This window comes from Carassius carassius, chromosome 19 (assembly GCF_963082965.1).
Source record: "Carassius carassius chromosome 19, fCarCar2.1, whole genome shotgun sequence".
In the NCBI taxonomy this organism is placed as follows: Eukaryota; Metazoa; Chordata; class Actinopteri; order Cypriniformes; family Cyprinidae; genus Carassius; species Carassius carassius.
The window spans coordinates 8515607-8539344 of record NC_081773.1 but is presented as its reverse complement, the minus strand read 5'-3'; the positions used below and the strand labels follow the sequence as shown (position 1 = coordinate 8539344).

The window sequence follows — 23738 nt, the reverse complement described above, 5'->3', positions numbered from 1 at the left end:
AAGGAGAGATAGGACAAATACTTCTTCTCTTACAGGGAGTGAAAGGACTTAACAATGAACAAATGCTCCATTTTCAGAGATTTTTTTTACTTTTATATTGATAGATTTTGACTGTAACCTTGCATTGATAACTGACTGCTATGGCTTTTTGAGTTTTTAATTATTGATGGGTCCTGAAGGACAGAAAATTTAGAGCAAAGACACAAGACTCAAACTTTGTGACTAAACCGGAGAACAATAAAAAAGATAATAACAATAAAAAGAGAGTTTCTCTGTGTGTGTACTGTAAAGGTTTGAGGTTGAAACAGCTAAATGGGGTTTTTGTGGTGCCAAAAGCCTTGAAGTGACAAATATGAAATGACAGTTTGCGTCCCTGTATGCCTTTTTATTGAATACCTCTAACAAAGCTTATTTTTCAGAGATATCCACTTGTACAACCTTCTGGACTTGGCCTTATTTGTGCACTGGAGACAATATCTACAGTGACAAGAGTCTACAGTGGCCCAGAAAAAGTCACTGGACACTAAATCTGAATGTCACTGCAAAATATCAAAGCACAAAACAAATTTAGCTATATCTTTTCTAAATAACTTCACTTTTTGAGCCATTTTACTAACAAGATTTATTCATCTGGTCTCAAGGGTAGGGTTGCACCAGCCATATGTAATCTTAATCTTATCTTAAATTGGAACATAAAGTCCACACTAGAGGCTTAGTTACTAACTAGCTAGTTTTCAGCTAACTCTGTTTTTTGTTTGGTTGCACCATTGTTTTATTTGACAGCTAGTAGCTCATAAGCTTTCCGTAAAATAATGTGTAGTCACATAATATGGCATTCACCCCCAATGATCCAATTGCAGCTTTCAAATACATGAGCAGAAGTTGCGTTGAAAAGGTATGAATCTGAGTTTATACTTGATCATATTTTAGCTCATGTAACTAACAGTAAAAATTGTTTTCATTGAAATACGACACTACTTAATCATAAATAACACTATAGGTATTTGTATGTGTCAATAACATTCAGAAACTGTATTTAAAATGAGTAAAGATCAATAAATAATAAATACTACTTAAAAAATACATATTTATTATAATGATTTTATTTGACGCACATCAATCGAAAATGAGTGTTAATGTCAACATCATCATATATGTCTAAAGGGTTGAAGTCTGTCAAGCAAAACAAGACCTTATTTATGCAATTAAGTCAATCTAGTCTACTATATTATTTCAATCATTACTCCTCGTCAGAGGCTTCTGTAAATTAATTTATATGTAGAGTTATATTTCAAGTAAGTTTAATGATGCAACGCCAACATATATACAGGTAGCAGTGCACAAGTAAGTGCCCCTTTACATCAAATCTTGAACGGTGCAACCAAGTCCGTTCTCCTTATGTTCACACAGGCGTCCTATCAGAGTAACCAAAAGTGTGTTTCATCACATTAACCATGAACATGATCTACTAACATCTCTCATCTAGCCTCAAACTATGTGGAATGCTTAATTGTTTAAATGCAAATGTGTTTTCTTTAAATATCTAATGCAACCATATTTAAACATTTCTAAGTTTGACTGAAGTGCTTTTGGAGGCTACAGCTGCTCTTCACACAAAAACTGCCCCCAGTTTTCAGCTAAATGCCACACTTACACTGTATGTTCTTTCTTTCTTCTCTCAGGCATCGTGTCTCTGATATCCTTGGTGGTTCTTTCTTACGACCGCTACAGAACATTGACGGTGTACCATAACCGTGGTCCAGATTATCGCAAACCTCTTCTGGCAGTACTGGGTTCGTGGCTCTACTCTTTGATCTGGACAGTGCCCCCTCTTCTGGGCTGGAGTAGTTATGGCCTGGAGGGAGCGGGAACCAGCTGCTCTGTATCTTGGACCGAGCGCTCGGCCCAGTCTAATGCCTACATCATCTGCCTGTTCATATTCTGCTTGGGACTACCAGTGCTCGTCATGGTCTACTGCTATGGGAGACTGCTGTACGCCGTCAAACAGGTAAACTGTGGTTTTGTGTTGTGCGTCAAAAAATGTCTTGGGATTAAGCAGATGCGTTTAACCACTGATAAGTCTCAGTCACGCGACCACTAAACAGCACTGGGAGATCGTAATTCAAAAACATGAAGTGTTTGTTATGTTCTGACCATAAAGAATAGTTAAAAACCACAATTAAGTCTGGTTTCTATAACATTCACTTGGGAGCAAAAATCTGCCTTTAAAATCTAGCTTTAAAAACTAACAGTTTACTTGACATAGTTTTGTAAATCTAGTGATTAATCCCAACTGAGAAGTAAAATTCATACCTTGTCAGACTCTAGCTCTTAAAATGTGCTGTGTCTGGATATATTCTCCCTCTTGAAAGCAATAAAAGAGAAATGAAAAGGGCTTTGAAGGGCTAGCATGTAATATGACTGAAGGAACAAAGAAGCTATATGTTGTCACGGTGACCAGACAAAAAAAAAAAGAAGTGCTATTCGATCCTAAAGACAGTTTTCTTTATTTTAAATGTACACAATGTGTAGGTAAATCTGGAATTGGTTTGGAAAGTGAATAATGCATTGGAAAAACTTTAAAGACATTGTTTTTAATGTGGACTTTAAGCTATGAGACCATATTAAGCCAAAGGAGGCCATACAAAATAAAAATAAAATATGTACGTTCTTTTGGTTTATATTTGTGAATAAAGACTATTTAGTTGTTTCAGTTTGTTATTTGCCTAATAAATGACAATACAGTTTTTAGATTTTGACAGATTCCTAAAATATTTGTTTTCTCTCTTTATTTTGACAGGTGGGCTAATAAATTAATGCATTGTATTATAATTTATTTATATTTTTCTAAATATGTTTAACAATATATTTTAAGATCTAAAAATATGCCAAGATAACCTTGTCATGGTGCTAGCATAACACACAATAATTCATACATAAGAATGCATGCATTTTCATTTGGATCAAGCTCAACATTTGCTAACATTTTATAGTCCAGCTGAGCTATGAGTTGAATTCTTTCAATTTCAATTCAAATTACTAAGCTCTATGTAAACGCAACTAATGAAATTGGCAAATCACTCTAATTAGAATGACTATAACTGTCATTTACAGAAAGTTTCCTCTCTGATCTTCTAGGCCCTTTTATCAGTTACAAGAACTCTGATGTGACTGATGGTGACTAGATGGGATCAGGAATGTCAGAATTTTTCATAGCACCCAATTTATTACATGCACCCTTCACATTATACATGAAACATCATATATAAGCTTTATATTTTCACCCAGCAAGTCACAGATGTGAGAAAATGTCTTGATTAATATTACATCAGAAATTCGACATGATAAACTGGATATATGGGGATCTGTCACACTGGCTTGGACGGATAAAATTGTCAAGCCAGAGTGCAAATTTGTATGTTATCCTCCTTACTGCAGCCAACTGAACTCGTTTCCACTGAGCGGTACAGTACAGTACAGTATGATTCGGTACAGGTAACCCTGATCAGGCTTGCGTTTCCACTGCCAATAGTACCCTTACTTGGTTGGCGTGGTGTATGCCGGAAAGTAGCGATCGATGATGAAAGGTGACATCAAGCACAACTCTGCCTCTTTTTGATTAGTTTTAATGAACAATAATAGCCATTATAAAAGTATAAGTACAAAGTATAAGAGGCTTATATAAGAGGAAATAAAGAAAAAAGCAAACAGTTCATTCAAACGTATGCTACAGCACTGAATATTACATTTCATTAAACATATAAAGTTAAACATAACTTTGTGCTCAGCCAAAATGATATAACCAGAAACAAATAATAGATTCATGATACCACGAATGCCTGTTAAATATAGCCAAAACAAAACAAATTGTATTTTATGTTTAATCACTACAGAGACATCAGAGCCAGCTGTAAATGTCAGAAGGACTAGCAGAGATAAGGCTGCTCTCAGCGGATACATGAGCACTGAGCGCCCGGTGATCGCCTGGAGCACCGAAATCGGCATAGCAAATTTCCTTTATAAATAAACCGCAAATTGTAGATTTAAACAATTACATTAACACCTGAAAAACTCTTAAAACTACATTTCATGACACAATAACAGTCATATTTAGAAAATTACATGGGTTTTTGGGCGATGATGTTTCACAAGTCCACAAGAACAGACAAGAATGCATATTAAGAAACAACTATTGTCTGTGTGAAAATATAAAATAATAAAATACAGTTATTTTTTGTGTCCGTGTGCGTGTTTGTGCACTCTGAGGTAAATTAACCCAACACTCATGGAAAGCAAATCTGAACGAGTGAAGGAGAAGCTTTATCCCCTTGTTTCATGCAAAAGTGGCGATTCTAGTCAACCAATCAACATTCTGCTGTGAGTTTAGCTCCACCCTTTTGGTACCCTATACTGTTCTAAGTACCCTAATGGAAGGGTACCAAAAAAGTGGTATGGTACGATTCGCTTTTTTACCATTCAAATCTTCTGACAGTGGAAACAGAAATAATTGCATAACGTTCTGTAATGTACCAAACTGTACTTCTCAGTGGAAATGAGCCATTACACTCCAGTGACTGGGACTCCCAAATAATACAGCATCAAAATCCAATCACACTGCCATACAAACAAATGCAATCCTAAATGAACTCTTAACAGGTTGCTCGAGGAACCAGCCAATTGTACACAACATGCTGTAAATGGATAAGAATATAACCTATCATTTGTGGAAGAATAAGGATGGCAGCATTTCATGAATCAAAGGTCTGCAAGCCTGTCGGGTCCCACTGAGTCCATTCGGGCCGGGCTCGGGTCTTTTTTTTTTTTTTTTTTTTTTTTTACAAATCGGGCTCGGGCTCATGTAGCTTCTCTCCTTTTATTGTGCCCATATACGCGCAGAGCACACATTGGCTACTGTATAAAATACTGTTATAAAGATTATAGGCTATTATAAATAATATGCATCGCCTATGCAATACGCAACGCATAGGCTTTAGGCATGCATTAGCATGCAGGTGACAGTTGACCATGCAGAGCATCAGGAAGAAGTTGGAGCATGGGGAGTTATTAAAAGTTCCCAATGCTTCGGGAAAAGCTGCATTTTGAAATTTGAAAAATGACAAACAACGAGCCAAATGGCAATGTGCAGTGCTCACCATCTCATTAGACGCTCCTTTTAAAAATGGATCTATATGGATTATGATTATAATACAACAGTTTTTGTTTGCGATATGTTTTATTTCATTAAGTACTAATTTAAAGCTTTCTATAGATAGATTTATCTTTTTTGTCTGTGAGGCATGTAATCGCTGAGTTTCAGTTCATTTTTATGAAGCGCTCCTATTCAAGACCAGATGGCAAAAAGTGCATTATGTTTGTTTTCAATTTTTTGTTGATATTGTGAGTGAACAAAAATAAAAGTTTACCCTTTACCATTACGAATGATGAATTACTCTTACCTTATGAGCAAAAATTACAGCGTATCCAAGGAAAACATGCAAGTGATCCCGCTGGCGCCTCCATGTCCTGCAAAGTGAAACTATTGGATATAGCACACATTTATCTAGGTTTAACGTTTAAACATTGTTATATGCTTGAATTGTTTTAGTATCTATTGATTTTATTTTAATCAAGTTGTGATGATTTGAGAAGGCTAAATTGATCAAACATATATGATCAGCTTACTGTCTGCCACTGGCCGCTTGGTCACTACTTTAAAAAACTAAAACTTATATTTAATGTACAAAAAATGCTCCAAATGTTTTTCAAAATTAACTTTATAAAAAACGAAATTAAATATAATCACTTTGCCATTACAAACAAAAGTGAACTGTTTTAATTAGTTGAAACAGTAATATAAGCTGTTTTGGGGGAAGGGGCGGGCTCGGGCCAGTAATTCTGATAAGCTGTTGGACAAGGGCTGGGCTCGAGCCTGAGCATCTTGGGCCAGGGCCGGGCTTGGCCCTAAATATGAGTCCCGTGCAGGGCTCTAGTCACCATAGCCCCTTTCACACTGCACGTCGGACCTGGCAAATTGCCGGAACATTGCCAGGTCGCCTTCTGTGTGAAAGCAAACACATCCCGGGATTGATTCCAGGATTGAACCCGGGTCGGGGACCTAGTAACTAGTGTTGTCACGGTACCTAAATTTCAGTATTCGGTACCGATACCAGTGAAAATCCACGGTTCTCGGTACTAATTTTGGTACCAAAGCAAAACACAAAAATATGCTGATAAAAAAAAAACACTTTTTATCACTAAAAATTAAACCAATGCCATTCTTTATACTTATTTACAATTGCATATACTCGATTTCCTTCATTGTCCTGTGTGTGTGGGTAGCGGGTGTGTGTCGCGTAGTAGATTACTTCATGGCAGTTTCCTGCGGCGTCGCTATTATGACCAGGTACTATTGTAAAGGTACTAGTTTATCGTCCACCAGTGCTTTGTGTTCAAGAAGGATCCTACTCCATTCCTTCCACTGCAAGAACAAGATATTGCCGCTCAAACTCAGCACATGACCAGGCAGCACGTAAAAATTCCAGAGACCTTTGGCATTAGTGTATTGTCAGTGTATGATTATCTAATTTGCATTAGATTCTATAAAACTGATTTCAGTTAATAACAAATAATCTTTCAATTTATTTGTTGAAACTACAATAACCTTATTACTCCTAGGAAACTTCAGTTTATCTTTACACAACATACTGTAACGTCCATGGTAGCATCCAACTCAGTCACTTGCATTTATCAATCTTTTGAACTTTATCCATTCATTGTATCAATCTAGTATTTGTATAGTTACTCTTGTCTATCATTTTGTTAATAAAAACCTTTTTTTTACACCTGTGTCTTCCTTGTGTTGATAATAGTAAAAGCCATTACACTGGTGGCGCTACTTAAATCTAAAATCACTGTATTTAGTGGTGCCCCCTGTTAGGCTATCTAACATCTGATATCACTACAGCAGAATGAACTAAATGAGGCTGAATGGATCTGTTTGTTATACAGAGTCAATACTGTTGGTAAGTAAAGAGACAGCACTGGAATGAGCTAATTATTTGAGCTTTAGACACTACAGTTCAAAAGTTTAAATTCATTAAGATATTTTTTCTTTTTAAAGAAATCAATGATTTTATTCAGCAAAATAGATAAAAAATGACAGTAAATAAATGTACAATGTTACATAAGATTTATGCTTCAAAAAAATACTGTTTCTTTTTCATCAAAGAGTCCTGAACAGCAAACATATCACGGTTTCATAGAATATCAAAGGGATAAATGAAAATTTTTACATTATTCACTCACCCTTAATACTAATTTCTAAAATTGGAATATTAGACTCATTTCTGAAGGATCATGTGACAATGAAGATAGACGTAATAATGCTGAAAATTCAGTTTTGGCATCAGAGGAATAGATAATATATATATATATATATATATATATATATATATATATATATATTAAATAGAGAAAAGTCATTTTAATCTCCAATTACATTTCACAGTTTGTTGTTTTACTTTGTTTTTGTTCAAATAAATAACGCATAGGAGATGTGAGCATAAGAGAATTCTTTCAAATACATTCAAAATCACCGACCATCAACTTTTGAATGGTAGCATACAGTGCTTAACAAATTTATTTGACCACCTTCACTACCCAATAAGGTTTATGCCACAGCTGTCCTTTACTAACATTATTGATGATTACCAAAATCAGTTTTTTTTATGTTTATGTAATGGTTTAGTCACATTAGTCTAATGCTAAAATAAAATGATTTTTGGGATTTAATGGATTCATAGATAAATCGCACAAATGATTCATCAATAAGCAGTCTTTGGGAACATCTAGAAACTACTAGAAGTCAATAACAACATGCAGAGACTGAAGAAAAGTATACAAAAACAATGTCAGCAAGAATGCAAGCTGTTATCAAGGCCAAAGAAAAATATATATGTTTTTTGGTCATTATATGTGAATAAAGACTATTTAGTTGTTTCAGTTTATTTTTTGTCTAATAAATGACAATACAATTTTGAGATTTAGTCAGATTCCTAAATTTTTAGTTTCTCTCTTTATTTTGACAGGTGTGCTAATAAATTAATGCATTGTATTATCATTTATTTATATTTTTCTAAATATGTTTAACAATATATTTTAATATCTAAAAACATGCCAAGATAACATCCTTTTCATGGTGCTAGCTTAACACACAAGAATTCATACATAAGAATGCATGCATTTTCATTTGGATCAAGCTCAACATTTGCTAATATTTTATGGTCCAGCTGAGCTAAGAGTTGAATTCTTAACAAATTACTAAGCTCTATGTAATGCAACTAATGAAATTGGCAAAGCACTCTAATTACAGTGACTATAAAAGTAATTTACAGAAAGTCTCTGATCTTCTAAGCCCTTTTATCAGTTACAAGAACTCTGATGTGACTGATGGTGACTAGATGGGATCAGGAATGTCTGAATTTTTCATAGCACCCAATTTATTACATGCACCCTTCACATTATACATGAAACATCATATATAAGCTTTATATGTTCACCCAGCAAGTCACAGATGTGAGAACATTTCTTGATTAATATTACATCAGAAATTCGACATGATAAACTGCATATATGGCGATCTGTCACACTGGCTTGGACGGATAAAGTTGTCAAGCAAGAGTGCAAATTTTTATGTTATCCTCCTCACAGCAGCTTTGGATAAAAGCGTCCTCTAAAATGCATAATGCATAAATTTAATTACACTGTGACTTGTGACTGGGATGCACAAATGATACAGCATTTACATCCAATCACACTGCCATACACACAAATGAGATCCTGATGAACTCTTAACAGGTAACTCGAAGAACCAGCCAATTGTACACAATATGCTGTACATTTTTCTACATTTAAGATAAAGAAAACTGTCTTGAGGACCGAATAGCCTACTCTTTGTCGAAGGACATCTTGGGGTTTTTAATAACCACAGAGAGTCAGGACCTCGGTTTAACATCTCATTCTAAAGATGGTGCTTTTAGTCAGTATAGTGTCCCTATTACTACAACCCGAATTCCGGAAAAGTTGGGACGTTTTTTAAATTTTAATAAAATGAAAACTAAAGGAATTTCAAATCACATGAGCCAATATTTTATTCACAATAGTACATAGATAACGTAGCAAATGTTTAAACTGAGAAATTTTACACTTTTATCCACTTAATTAGCTCATTTAAAATTTAATGCCTGCTACAGGTCTCAAAAAAGTTGGCACGGGGGCAACAAATGGCTAAAAAAGCAAGCAGTTTTGAAAAGATTCAGCTGGGAGAACATCTAGTGATTAATTAAGTTAATTGATATCAGGTCTGTAACATGATTAGCTATAAAAGCTTTGTCTTAGAGAAGCAGAGTCTCTCAGAAGTAAAGATGGGCAGAGGCTCTCCAATCTGTGAAAGACTGCGTAAAAAAATTGTGGAAAACTTTAAAATCAATGTTCCTCAACGTCAAATTGCAAAGGCTTTGCAAATCCCATCATCTACAGTGCATAACATCATCAAAAGATTCAGAGAAACTGGAGAAATCTCTGTGCGTAAGGGACAAGGCCGGAGACCTTTATTGGATGCCCGTGGTCTTCGGGCTCTCAGACGACACTGCATCACTCATCGGCATGATTGTGTCAATGACATTACTAAATGGGCCCAGGAATACTTTCAGAAACCACTGTCGGTAAACACAATCCGCCGTGCCATCAGCAGATGCCAACTAAAGCTTTATCATGCAAAAAGGAAGCCATATGTGAACATGGTCCAGAAGCGCCGTCGTGTCCTGTGGGCCAAGGCTCATTTAAAATGGACTATTTCAAAGTGGAATAGTGTTTTATGGTCAGACGAGTCCAAATTTGACATTCTTGTTGGAAATCACGGACGCCGTGTCCTCCGGGCTAAAGAGGAGGGAGACCTTCCAGCATGTTATCAGCGTTCAGTTCAAAAGCCAGCATCTCTGATGGTATGGGGGTGCATAAGTGCATACGGTATGGGCAGCTTGCAGGTTTTGGAAGGCTCTGTGAATGCTGAAAGGTATATAAAGGTTTTAGAGCAACATATGCTTCCCTCCAAACAACGTCTATTTCAGGGAAGGCCTTGTTTATTTCAGCAGGACAATGCAAAACCACATACTGCAGCTATAACAACAGCATGGCTTCGTCGTAGAAGAGTCCGGGTGCTAACCTGGCCAGCCTGCAGTCCAGATCTTTCACCTATAGAGAACATTTGGCGCATCATTAAACGAAAAATACGTCACTAAGACGACCACGAACTCTTCAGCAGCTGGAAATCTATATAAGGCAAGAATGGGACCAAATTCCAACAGCAAAACTCCAGCAACTCATAGCCTCAATGCCCAGACATCTTCAAACTGTTTTGAAAAGAAAAGGAGATGCTACACCATGGTAAACATGCCCCGTCCCAACTATTTTGAGACCTGTAGCAGAAATCAAAATTGAAATGAGCTCATTTTGTGCATAAAATTGTAAACTTTCTCAGTTTAAACATTTGCTACGTTATCTATGTTCTATTGTGAATAAAATATTGGCTCATGTGATTTGAAAGTCTTTTAGTTTTCATTTTATTAAAATTTAAAAAACGTCCCAACTTTTCCGGAATTCGGGTTGTACACTGGGGTGTTAAGACCCACACAGACCACAGGGTGAACACCCGCTGCTGGCCTCCCTACAACCTGGTTTTCCTTGGAGGTTTCCCATCCAGGCTCAACCCTGCTTAGCTTCAGAGAAGGCCCTACAAGAATAGGGGTGTAACCCCGTCATCTTGGCAAAATTCGCCCATTTGCCTCTGTCCATCATCACGGCCTCCTAATCATCCCCATCGTCTGATTGGCTTTATCACTCTGTCTCCTCTCCACCAATTAGCTGGTATGTGGTGAGCATTTTTGCACAATATGGCTGACGTCACATCATCCAGGTGGATGCTGCACATTGGTGGCGGGTGAGGAGATTGCCCTTTTTCTGTGTAAAGTGCTTTGAGTAACCAGAAAAGCACTATATAATATATTATTATTTATGACTACAGTTGAGGAAGTTTTATAGAATGAAGTGTAAGCCTGGAGCTAAACTGGCTCTGAAAAAAAAAAGAAAAATTCATTAAAGGCTTAAAGGTTGCAGAGTATTGTAAATCATTAATTTGTTGTTAATTTGTTAATTAATATTTCATTATTTTATAGATAATTTGCCAGAATGCTATAATTTACATGAAACGGCCTAAATCGAGAAAACCTTTAACGGTGAATTTTGTTTTTGTTCTTAGGCATTGTGTTGCTGTGTGGGGGTGTTTGAATGTAAGGACCTTGCATGAGCTGGAAAAAAACAAAAAACAAAACAAAGAAGAGATATTATGCAACATTATTAGAAATAATTCAACTATAGTTGCATAATGTCTTTGATAATCATATGTTTACAGACTGTTGTTTGTCCTTTCTGAAAGGCATTAATCAACAGCTTATTATAAAATGTAAATTAAAACTCATATAAATGAAGGTTGTGGCTTGCAGAGCAATTATTATGTTTTATATTATTATTATTATTGTTTTTTGTTTTTGATTTCAGAGTGCTCTATGAGCATTGATAAGGACTAGACCTCATTTCATGAAGGGTTCTCATGAAGGGACTGAGTCAAAGGCAAATAAACACTTACTTTCACCTCCACCCACAGTTCAAAAAGGACAATCAGTACTCCTTTATAAATGTGAGGTTGTTGTTTTTTGGTTAACATAAGTTGACCATGCATCATACCACATTGGAAAAGGATGAAAATGCAATGATGCTACTGTCTGGCCAACCAAATAAAACAATGTTATTTACCTATTTCCCATGCTGTGCAAATGCAAAAACAAGTAAATTCAATGGTAAAACATCTTTTAAATTCACCATGAAATGGCATTCAAAACCCATTTCTGCATGAATTAGGACAATTCAACAAATGTGTAGAACTTGTTTCTCACACAGACTCCCAAGCTTCTGTTGCTAATTCCAAAACGTAATTTTAGATTTTCTAAACAAGTTTCTCTATGTGTGTTTGTTTCCATCTGTGTGCGAGTGTGTGTGCATGCAGAGAGAGATGGAGAACGAGAAGTGTGCTTTTCATAGAAAATAAAAGGTATTTTAGTGGAAAAACATGAAAATCGTATGTTTTTTTTTTTTTTTTATCCTGTTGTCATACTCGTTTCTTTGGTGAGTGTGTTTGGTTCATTTTTATCACCGGACTTTTGAAATAAGGGAAATATTTTAGTGAAGTGACCTGGAACTGTAATGTGGTCTATAGACATGGAACTATAAGGAACTACTTCATACATCACGAGGAGGTATACAGATATATTTTATGTCATAGAATAAAACATGAAAATGTTACCCTTAGACCTTATTTTAGACATTTAAGCGAAAACCCATTGACTCCAGGACGATGGACAGAAGTGCTCAAATTCTAGCTTATTTCTAGGTTTTGGCCTAAAAAAATGTTGTTCTAATGTTTCTTTTGAACGTTCATCAATCATCATCAAAATCTAGAATTCAACAGCCCTGTGGAATGAATTGACAAAGATGGCAAGTAAATGTTAACACTGCGAAACACCATTTTTACAACAGACAAGTGTCTCTGTGTCTGTCTCTCTTTCTCAGGTAGGGAAGATACGCAAGACGGCAGCGCGGAAACGTGAATACCACGTTTTGTTCATGGTTATCACCACGGTGGTGTGTTACCTTCTGTGCTGGATGCCGTATGGTGTCGTGGCCATGATGGCTACATTTGGCCGGCCAGGAATCATCTCACCTGTGGCCAGTGTGGTCCCCTCTCTCCTCGCCAAGAGCAGCACGGTCATCAACCCACTCATATACATCCTGATGAACAAACAGGTAATATATATATGTGTGTGTGTGTGTGTGTGTATTGATGTAACTAATTAACCATGATAAACTTTCGAAAGTTTCAAGAACTGTATGTTCTTGTTATGGATTGGGGAAACGTATAGAATTTCAGCTCACATCTTAGTTTTTATAGCATTTTAATTTAAATAAATTGTCAATTTAATATAACAATAACAGTTAATTATGCATGTAAATTTGTAATTTTTAATTTCCAATAAGTTAATTTATATTACTTGTGTAATTACACTGTAATAACATCACCTTAAAATAAAGTGTAACAAACTTCAGTAGATGAATAATAGCATTCATTTAAATACCCTGCAGCCCAATTGAAAGTTTGCTAAGGCCTCCTGAATGTATATATACAGTCATGTGAAAAAGAAAGGACACCCTATTAAATTTCAAAGGTTTTTCTGATCAGGACATAATACAAAAATAATAATACATTATCTGGTCCTTGACATGTCTTAAAATCTGGAAAATAAAACCTCAGATAAACAACAACACATGACATATCACACTGTGTCATTATTTTTTTGAACAAAAATTAGGCCAAAACGGAAAACCAATGGGTGACTAAACATGGGTAACCCCCTTACTGTTAACATAAGAATTAAAGAGTATAAGTAAAGGTAATAACTGATCATCAGCAAGTGTGAGCACCTCTATAAAAGCAGACATTTTGGCAGTTTGCTGGTCTGGAGGCTTCTAGTATGTGTTAACACAATGCTAAAGAGGAACGACATCAGCAATGATCTTAGAGAAGTGAACGTTGCTGCCATCATTTTGGGAAGACTAATATGGCCATTTCCAAAAAAACGTGAAGTCCATCATTCACAGTGAGGAAGATTATTTACAAGTGGAAGACACCAATCCTCCCAGGAGTGGACGTCCCAGGAAAATCATCATACCATCCGATACTTTTGAAAAATCTCAGACAACACATGAACTTCACTTCATACTTTACAGGCCTCAGTTGACATGTTAAATAATAAAGTTTGAGATAGTATAATTAGAAAAAGTATGGCATGTTTGGAAGGCTTGCCTGAGGAAATTTTATCAATAAATAAATAAATAAATAAATAAATAAAAATAAAAAATAACATGGCAGGATAGCTTAGGTTTGCAAAGTTGCATCTGAACAAATCATTAGACTTCTAGAACAATGTCCTTTAAACAGATGTGACCAAGTGGAGATATTCAGCCATAATACACAGCGCCATGTTTGGTGAAAACTTGGTGGACTTGGTTTGTAACCACAGGGCCTGGGAACCTCACACTCATCGAGTCATCCATGAACTCCTCCGTATACCAAAGTATTCTAGATTCAAATGTGAGGCTATCCATTTAACAGCTAAAACTTGGCCAAAATTGGGTCATGCAACAGGACAGTGATCCCAAGCACACCAGCTAACCTTCAACAAAATGGCTAAAAAAAGAGCAGGATCAAGGTGTTGCAACAGTCCAGTCAAAGTCCAGACCTCATCCTGACTGAAATGCTGTGGCGAGAGCTGTGCAGAAACAAATGCCCACAAACCTTAATAAACTGGAGCAGCGTTGTAAAGAGTGAACCAAAATTTCCCCAGAATGATGCGAGATTGACAGTCATACAGAAAATAATTCCAAGTTATTACTGTTAAAAGTGGATCTACAAGCAATTGGATCTTAGGGTGTCCTTAGTTTGTCACACATGGCTTTTCCACAGTGGCTTTATTCTGTTTAATAAAAATGACACCGTGTTATACGTCGTGTGTTGTTGTTCATCTGGGGTTTTATTTTCCAAATTTTACAATCTTCCAAAGACCAGATTTTTATTTATTTATGTCCTGATATGTAAAAGTATGAAATTCAATAAGGTGTTGTTTCTTTTTCACATGACTATTTATGTGTGTGTATCAAATCAATAATTTGACTCCATAAAAAAAAGAATTACAAAAACAACTAAAAGAGACAAGAAACTGACAGGGAGCACACAATATGTTACTGGGTCAAGTAAAGGTCAAGGTTTTATTAATGGAGACAAATGGTCAAATGTATACACAAACATTTAGCGGTTTAAAAATTAATTCAATAACAAATGTGTATTAACATATGGAGAAATAAACATTATAAAACATCCAATGGTTTTGAAAGTGAACTGGCCTGTAAAAGACAATTGCAGATATTTAGTCTAAAGATCAAGAATTTTTCAGAGATAACTTTAACATACGGAAAAAAGAGAGGCTGTGGTGCAGAATTATAAAAAAAAAATATATATATATATGGAAATTTAAAGGAAATGTATGAAATGAAAACGGAATAGAAGGAGAAACGAAAAACCATAGATGGAAAAGGAAAGTCTATTTTTTTTTAAAATGCAGAAAGTTGGCACAGATACACAGCACCACAAATGTAGTACAATTCAAACATTCTCTCTCACAAACACATACACACACACACACACACACACACACACACACATACACACACACTTAGGAAAACAGCACATTTGGCCTCTGAATTGTAACTGCACATCTACGACACAGCATTGAAGTTTGCCATTGAAATCAACTGCATTTACTCTTTTCTTTTACAAAGACTATATGCTCAAAACCTAAACCTAGAGACCCAGCTCACATTTCCCATCACATGCTAAATCCTACTGTTTCTAGAACTCTATTTACCATGAACACTAATAAGCCCTGCTTTCTGTCACATGCTCTGTGCACCGTAATGTACATCCACCCCCCACCCCCGAAAGTAGTCATATCATCCCATGACATTTAAAAAAAAAACTAAACTATTTACAGTTAACACTTCAAATAATACTATTAAAATGGCTGTAAACTCCAGTCACCTAGTCTCTTGACGGGGACGGGGTTTAAGCCACCGAAACACCTCTTGTTAAAGGCTTAAGAAAACACATTCACAGAGGAAAGACACACAATTCTGCCTCTGACCGTCAAGCGTGTAAAAAACTAAAGAGAAAGTAGAAGGCAGAGTTTTAGTCCTTCTGTAAGTCACATGACCGATTGGCCACACTGATAAACAATTGTCAGGCAAAGCCATGGCCTGATGGTTGGTGTACATTGGTGTTTGTTTTTGTCCCCCCCCCCCGCAATGACACATTAAAATGATCAAAAGTGACAGTAAAAAAACGAAATAATGTCACAATGTAATGCCATTTTCATTTTCACATAAATGTTGTTTTCAATATAAGAAATGTTTATTTGAGCACCAAATCAGCATATTAGAATGATTTCTAAAGAATCATGAGACACTGAAGACTGGAGTAATGATGCTGAAAAATCTGCTTTGTACAACAGGAATACATCAAATTAAAAAATCTATTCAAATAGAAAACGGGCATTTTAAAATGTAATAATATTTTACAATATTAATGTTTTTAGTGTTTTAGAACAAATAAAAGCAAATGTAATAACCACAAATGTTTGAACTGTAGCTAGTGTATATGTTCTCCCCCAAGTCGTTTCCTTTCCATTACCCGGTCAATAAAAAAGTGTTGAAAAAACAACAACAGAAAAACCCTATTTAATTATGTGACTGTCACAGACTGGAGGCAAGTGCGATGGACTGTGATTGGTCACACAAGTACGACAACCATGGCCAGCCCAACATCGGCGACACACTGCAGGTTCAGCTGCTCTAAACCAGTGATAAAATATTTACATCCAAAACCTAATTTTGCATTCCACATAAAAAGATTTTAAAAAGTCACTCTTCAGTTTCTCAACATCTACAATCCCCCAACATGGGGAAACAGGACAAAGTAAAGGTCCAATATTAGCTTTACACATCTCAGCCTATCATAGGACTAGAAGGAAAATGAAATATTTCACCCTGGTGAGAGAGTATCGTGAGCTCCTGAGTGAAATCATCAATTTCTAGTTTTACTTCTACAATATACAACAGCAATTAAAACAGACACTAGCTCCCCTCACCAGATCTCCACAAAAATCAGCTTGTGAAAGATTTCGATCCTAATTAAAATGGCACACATTGAAACAATGCACATGAGTAAATAAACCTTCAAGTTTTCCCTCCTGTAGAAAAGTCAAACCACAAAGTGAAATCGCATTAACTGGACATTTAAGAGAAGACGACAATTCATTCGCTTTTAAAGACGACTCCGGCTGGAGACTTCTTGATTTTAGGGGCTACAAGATATTAAAAACCTCAGTTTATAATTAACAAATAATATCCCCACTGCACTTGTTATATTGCCAGCAGCCTTAAAGTCCCAAATAAGATTTATAGTGCTGCATTGAGTCCATAGTACAAGCAATAATAACCATTTTCTGTAAACCACCTGTCTAGACTGGTTTTTCAAAGTATAAAACAAGAGTTAAATTAACCATGGTCACATTCAAAATCTCTTTTAAGCTGATTTTAAAATCAGGTACATTAAAGTACTCTGTTTTAAAAGAACATTTACACAGTAGGAAAACACTATTGATTCATTTGCCACAGTTCTGCGAGACGTTCTGGAAGAGCAAAATATTCTTGTGAAAAAAGAGGCTTGTGAATGTGGCACTAGGTATATTACAGCAGAAAACGACACCTAATTTACAAAAACAATCATAGCATTATGGCGAGAAGCTTTCAAATCTGTCAGTATGTGGAAAACAAATCTGTAAACAGATAAAGCTCATTTTCAGTCAGAGAATAAATCTAGCCTTTGTGCTAAAATGTATTTGTGTGAATGCTTTTTCCACCCCAACAGTGTAGCTTTCAGTGTTTATGACTGCTATTACTTTCAACCCTGTGAAAAACAGAGTTCCGTTAAAAATAATTTAATAAAATTAAAAACCAAACACTGTTTTTTGATGGCTTTTAACACCATGAACATCCACAGATCTAAAAAGCTTTTCTCATGACATATCTATTGCTGTTCTGATCATCTTTTCTAAGCTTAGGCTCAGGAAAAGCATTTTTTTTGTGAACTACAGCAGAAGGTTTGTTTCGTATCCAACAAGCTTTCTCAACAGTCTTGGTGTGGTCCTGTGTCGTCTGCAGATCTCTTCTGCCGTTATTGCATCTTTCTGCTCAGGGCTCACAGTGGACGTTCTTGAATCCGGGGAGTGTGACCTTGCCTTTCCGTTTGAGGTCGTCCTCGGACCCGGCGTTCATGCGCTGGATGAGCATCTTCTCGTAGAGCAGGGGATGGTACGCACCCAGAGTGCAAGCGGCGTCGTAGTAACGCTCGTGGTAGTGGCACAGGTCCGTCTGTCGCAGTGAAGGAATGTACTCGTACACGTGAACCTCTTCACATAAGGACATCATCATCAGGATGCCTGAAAGACACACAACTCGACATTAACAAAGCAGCACACACACAGTGAAGGGAACGTTCATTAGATTAGGGTTGAGGATGGAAGAAAAAAAAGTGCTTCTTATTCAGGGATTCATTTAATTAATTTCGCATAATAGGTGCCCTTTAAATGTGATGAGATAGACTGGCCATACAAAATAATATAATAAAAGAAAAATATGGCATTGCCCATGTGGGGCTACGTGCAATAACATAGAGAGCAGTGTGGTCTAATTCCACAGTGATGAATTTGTCAGTAACTAATTCACATGAATTCAAACTGTGACAGTCAGTGAATGAGAAAATAAGAGAACAAACAGACGAAAGGACCAGTTAGGAAGCAGAATCTGACATGAAAAAAAGAGACAATAAGAATTGTGCAATTTCCATTCAATTAATTTTGCTTAGCCAAGACCTACAAGAACATTCAGATTTAACTGAACAACCTTTATGCTGAATCTGTGGATGTCAACCTGTAATTTTTAGAGAAGTTATTATATTTTGATGAAAGACTTTCCCCCTTTGTAAAAACATGTATTGATGAAATGTGCACTGTAATAATATATATTAAGAAATCTTGTATAAAAAATATATATATATATATATAAAGTTTTTATATATCTTTTTTTGTTGTTGTTGTTCTTCAGTAGGAAATAGGAATCCAGACGAAGGCAAAAAAGTTGGTCTCTCAAATTCACCGCGTTGGCCAACAGACAAATGTTTGGTTTGACATCTACAGTTGCAATCAAAATTACTCAACCCCTCAGAGACTGCAGTACTTTATTACAAGCTCTTCTGAAGATCCAGGATAAAATAAAAATTGCATCTATAACAGTCCACTGGCATATTAAAAGTGATAGTCAATATATAATGTAATATTTTTGAGTTATAAAATTTTTTAATAATACTGCTATGTCATAATTATTCAACCCCTATTCAAAATTGCTGTTTTTAAATCACTTATTTGCATGGTGGGGAATAAAACAGTCTCAAAACACAATTAAGCCTTTAGAAGCTTTTAGACACTAAACAGAATTTGCTTTACACATACATACAGTTAGCCCATGCATGTGCTGAAGTTGAGTAGAAAAAAAGTCAACAGATATCTCACAAAAGCTAAAGAGAATAAATATTGTATTACTTTAGAAATGCTAAGGCTATATGAAGATTTCTAAGACATTAAAAATTCCATTAGAAACAGTTCTCAGCCTTATTTCTTAGCTTAAAGTGTGTTGTACCAGGAGACCTAAGTGGAAATCATGACTGTAAGAAGGACATCATGGTTTCTTTGAAGTATCAGGCCATTTTGACAAGAATTGTGATGCCTTTGGTGCAAAGACTGAAGCTGATGATCAGTGGACTTTCCTGCAGGACAGTCATCCCAAAGTACACATTCAAATCTACTTCTGCTTGGTTCAGTGATAAGTTAAAGAATGTTCTTGAGTGGCCCTTTCAGTCTCCAGAATTTAATTCTTGTTGAAAATATCTGGTTGAATTTAAAGAAAGCAGTGGTGAATGTGAAAACCAAAGATTATCAGTTATCTGGAAGCTTTTTCAGGCAATGAATGGGCCAAGACTGTAGTAGGGAGGTGACAGAAGCTTCTAAGCACTTACAGAGAGCGTTTATTGGTGATTTTAATGAATAAAAAATTCTGCACAAAATTTGAGTTTTGGGGGGTTGAATAATTTTGAACATAAATGTTTAGAGACAATTTGAAGTCCATCACGATTCATCAGTGTTCCATTCTCAGAATCACTAATATAAGTCTATTAACAAACTTTCTCTAATACTTTACTGATGAAATTACCGTTTCGGACTATAAGTTGCACCGGACTATAAGTCGCATTTATTTAGAACCAAGAACCAAGAGAAAACATTACCGTCTACAGCCGCAAGAGGGCGCTCTATGCTGCTCAGTGTAGACTACTAGAGCAATGAGAAGCATAGAGCGCCCTCTCGTGGCTGTAGACGGTAATGTTTTCTATTGGTTCATTTCTCTTGGTTCATGGCAAATTTATTTTGATATATAAGTCGCACCTGACTATAAGTCGCAGGACCAGCCAAACTATGAAAAAAAGTGTGACTTATAGTCCGGAAAATACGGTAAATTGTTTTCATAAAATTTTGTTCGCAGCAGCAAAATGCCCTGCAGGTCAAAGGGGTTGAATAATTTTGATTGCAACTGTATGTAAGCTGTGCTATAAATATGCATTGCTACACTATTGACAAGACCTTTTTTTGCCCGTGAAATTTCACTAATGTGATCTTGATACCCTGCAAAATCATCTTGCAGTGCTAAGTTTAAAAAACCTTTATATTTTTGTGAATGTTAAGTGTTTCTCAGATAAGTGTCTCTTCTCTCTTTTTGTCCAAAGTTCTACAGGTGCTTCTGCATCATGTTCTGCTGTAGGAGGAGTTCAATGCAGAATGGCCATTCCTCCATGCCTTCCAAGACCACAGCCATCCAGCTCAACCGTAGAGTCCACAGTAATACTGTTGCCTGCACTGCTCAGATCTCCACGGGCATCCATGACTGCAGCACTCCTGCCACAGAGAGGACCAACCCTCCAGAGGTTACCACCTAACCTGAGTGGAGCCAACAGTTACGACATCAAACAATGTAGATAATGTGGGTGATGGTGAACCCTGCTCTTTTGCAGTTGCAACAATGAATTGTTAATCAATTATAAAAATAAGTGGATTGTCAACAAAGCAAACAAAGGGCATGTCACGAACCACACTTAAGTGGTTTGAGTCTTATCTCTCAGATATGTCCTTCAAGGTATCTTTGAGAGGTGAGGTGTGAAGTTGTAACATCTAACTTCTGGGATGCCTCAAGGCTCTGTTCTTGAACCTCTTCTCTTCTCGGTCTTCATGGCATCAATAGGTTCTGTCATTCAGAAACATGGCTTTTCATGTCACTCCTATGCTAATGACACTCAATTCTACCTCTCATTCCATCCTGATGATCCGTCAACAGCTGCTCGCATCTCAGCTTGTCTAACAGACATGTCTTGTTGGATGACGGACTATCACCTTCAACTCAATCTTGCCAAGACAGAACTGCTTGTGGTTCCATCAAACCCATTGTTTCATCACAATTTCACCATCCGGTTAGGCACATCAACCATAACTCCTTGAAAAACAGCCAGAAACCTTGGAGTTATGATTGATCAGTTTACTTTCTCAGACCACATTGCTAAAACTGCCCGGTCCTGCAGATTTGATTGATTGATTTCAACATCAAAAGATCAGGCCCTTTCTTTCAGAACATGATTCACAACTTCTTGTTCAAGATCTTGTTCTATCCAGGCTGGACTATTGCAATGCTCTCTTGGCAGGTTTTTCAGCCAGTTCTATCAAACCTTTACAAGTAATTCAAAACAAGGCAGCAAGATAATTTTTAATGAGCCGAAAAGAATGTACATCACACCTCTGTTTATCGACTTGCAATGGCTACCAATAGCTGCTCACATAAAATTCAAGGCATTAATGTTTGCCTCAAAACCACCACGAGCTCTGCACCCCTTTACATAAATTCATCATTTCAGATGCCCTTATGTAATACTTCAGTATTACTTATGTGCCCTCCAGAAGCTTGTGTTCTGCAAGTGAACGTCACTTTAATGTGCCATCCCCACAGAGGCACAAAATCACTTTCACAGACATTTAAATTAAATGTTCCCTCCTGGTGGAATGACCTGCCCAACTCAAACCGAGCAGCTGAGTCCTTAGCCATCTTCAAGAATCGGCAAAAACCACATCTCTTCCCTGTTTATTTGACCCTCTAGCACTCTCCATTGTAATTCTATTCTATAAAAAAAAAAAAAAATCTTTTAGACTTGCACTGTTTATTTACTAACAACTTGTTTTCTTAAAAAAAGAAGGAACTATCTTTTTGTATTCTATCTGTTTTCTTTTTTATTATACGATTAACAAAAGCTCTATTCTTTCCTATTCGATCTTTTATTTATTAATTTTTCCATTTTTGTTTTATTATATGATTTTAAAAACCTTGCTACATGTACTGCATTAAGCAAACAGACTTATTATAGGACTTGCATATCATTGCTCTTTTGTTGATTTTGATTGCTTGCATCCTCCTCATTTGTTAGTCACTTTGGATAAAAGTGTCTGCTAAATGATTAAATGTAAATGTAAACAAAGCATTTTATTGCCGATTAGTGAAGTCTTTTCACTCTTCATGAAGAACATACACAGTGTTCAATTCAGTTTTTCATCAAACAAATCTATAAGTTCTTTTATTAGAATCATTTATAATATTGGCCCAACATTTGTAAGAACTGTCCTGACAGAGAGCGTTGGAACAAATGCAAGTTGTTGTATTTGCAAGACTGTATATTTAATGTGTATATCTGTTATCACCTTTAAGATGTATACAAGTATACACGCACACTATAGTTAAAAGGTTTCAGATTAGTAATTAAAAAAACAACTTTTATTCAGTAAAGGACTCATAAAATTGATGTGTAATATAAATATTTTGTAACATTAAAAATTTCTTCAATATCATTATTATTTCAAATAGATGCTGATCTTTTTTTTTATCATTCTTTTTCTGGCCATCCTCAAAATTCTGAAGGTAATAATAAAAGCCACAAGATGCCAAGTTTTAATTCCAGGTTTTCTTCAATATCTTTTATAATTTGGCTATTTAACTTTTCTGCTGCTTTTCAACTTAAATCTGCATATTATTTTGTAACTTTTGTGTAGTATTTGAAACAATTTTTGCACAAAATATGAAGTTTGCATTTTTTTTCAACTTAATTTGCACATTGGGCAAGATGTTAAATTTCAGATTTAGAATGTTACATTTAAATCAGTTATTTAAGTATTTGCAGCCCTACTTTAATACCATTTATATACATATACATTTGCGTTCTTAAAATGTTTGAAATTATTCTCTTCCTGTTCATTTTTCATTTGACTTTGTAAAGAGTATTGTGTATGGTTTTATTTGAAGGGTTTGTTTAATGTCAAAATCGTCATTTTTCCTTTGGTGAAGAACTAGTTTTGACTACACTGATAATGCACGAGTATTTCCTTGGTTTTAAATGTGTCATACAAACTCCTAAGAAAAAGGTGGTTGAAAAACAGTGTTGCATAAACTACTGAAATGATTTCATGAATTATATATATAACAAGAGGCTTTGTTCTTGGCTAGAACACTTAACCATTATTTTTTACCTATACCAAAGAAAAAAAAACACTCTTATCTGTTCGAACATGCCTCAAACTGTCCCATTCCTCCCAGTTATGTTACATATGGTAAGTTTTATTGCTATCTGAGCTCATGTCACAGATGTATGTAAAATTATTTTACCATAACGTAATGGCACACTGATCCAGATCAATTCACATCTGTGACAACGACAGTGTTTCAGGAACTTCACACTAAGAAACTCAACCCCCCCCCCCCCCAAAAAAAAAAACTGACTTTGGCTTTTCAAATGTGCTGAATGTATGCCTGAGGTTGAA

The 23738-nt window shown here is 35.9% G+C and overlaps 2 protein-coding genes across 3 annotated transcripts in view; one reads left to right on the top strand and one right to left on the bottom strand.

The window, feature by feature from the left end:
• The window catches only part of tmtops2b (teleost multiple tissue opsin 2b), a 43566-nt gene extending 21502 nt beyond the window's left edge, over positions 1-22064 (top strand). The window contains exons 2-4 of the mRNA XM_059499698.1: positions 1683-2008; positions 12682-12915; positions 20615-22064. Coding sequence (XP_059355681.1) covers positions 1683-2008; positions 12682-12915; positions 20615-20824 — 770 coding nt within the window. The 3' untranslated portion in view covers positions 20825-22064. The remainder of the gene's footprint in view (positions 1-1682; positions 2009-12681; positions 12916-20614) is intronic.
• Positions 16020-23738, bottom strand: part of LOC132094989 (beta-galactoside alpha-2,6-sialyltransferase 2-like) — a 65509-nt gene continuing 57790 nt past the window's right edge. For both annotated transcript variants that reach the window (XM_059499697.1, XM_059499696.1), the window contains one exon: positions 16020-18221. In XM_059499697.1, the coding sequence (XP_059355680.1) occupies positions 17974-18221 (248 nt within the window). In that variant the 3' untranslated portion in view covers positions 16020-17973. The remainder of the gene's footprint in view (positions 18222-23738) is intronic.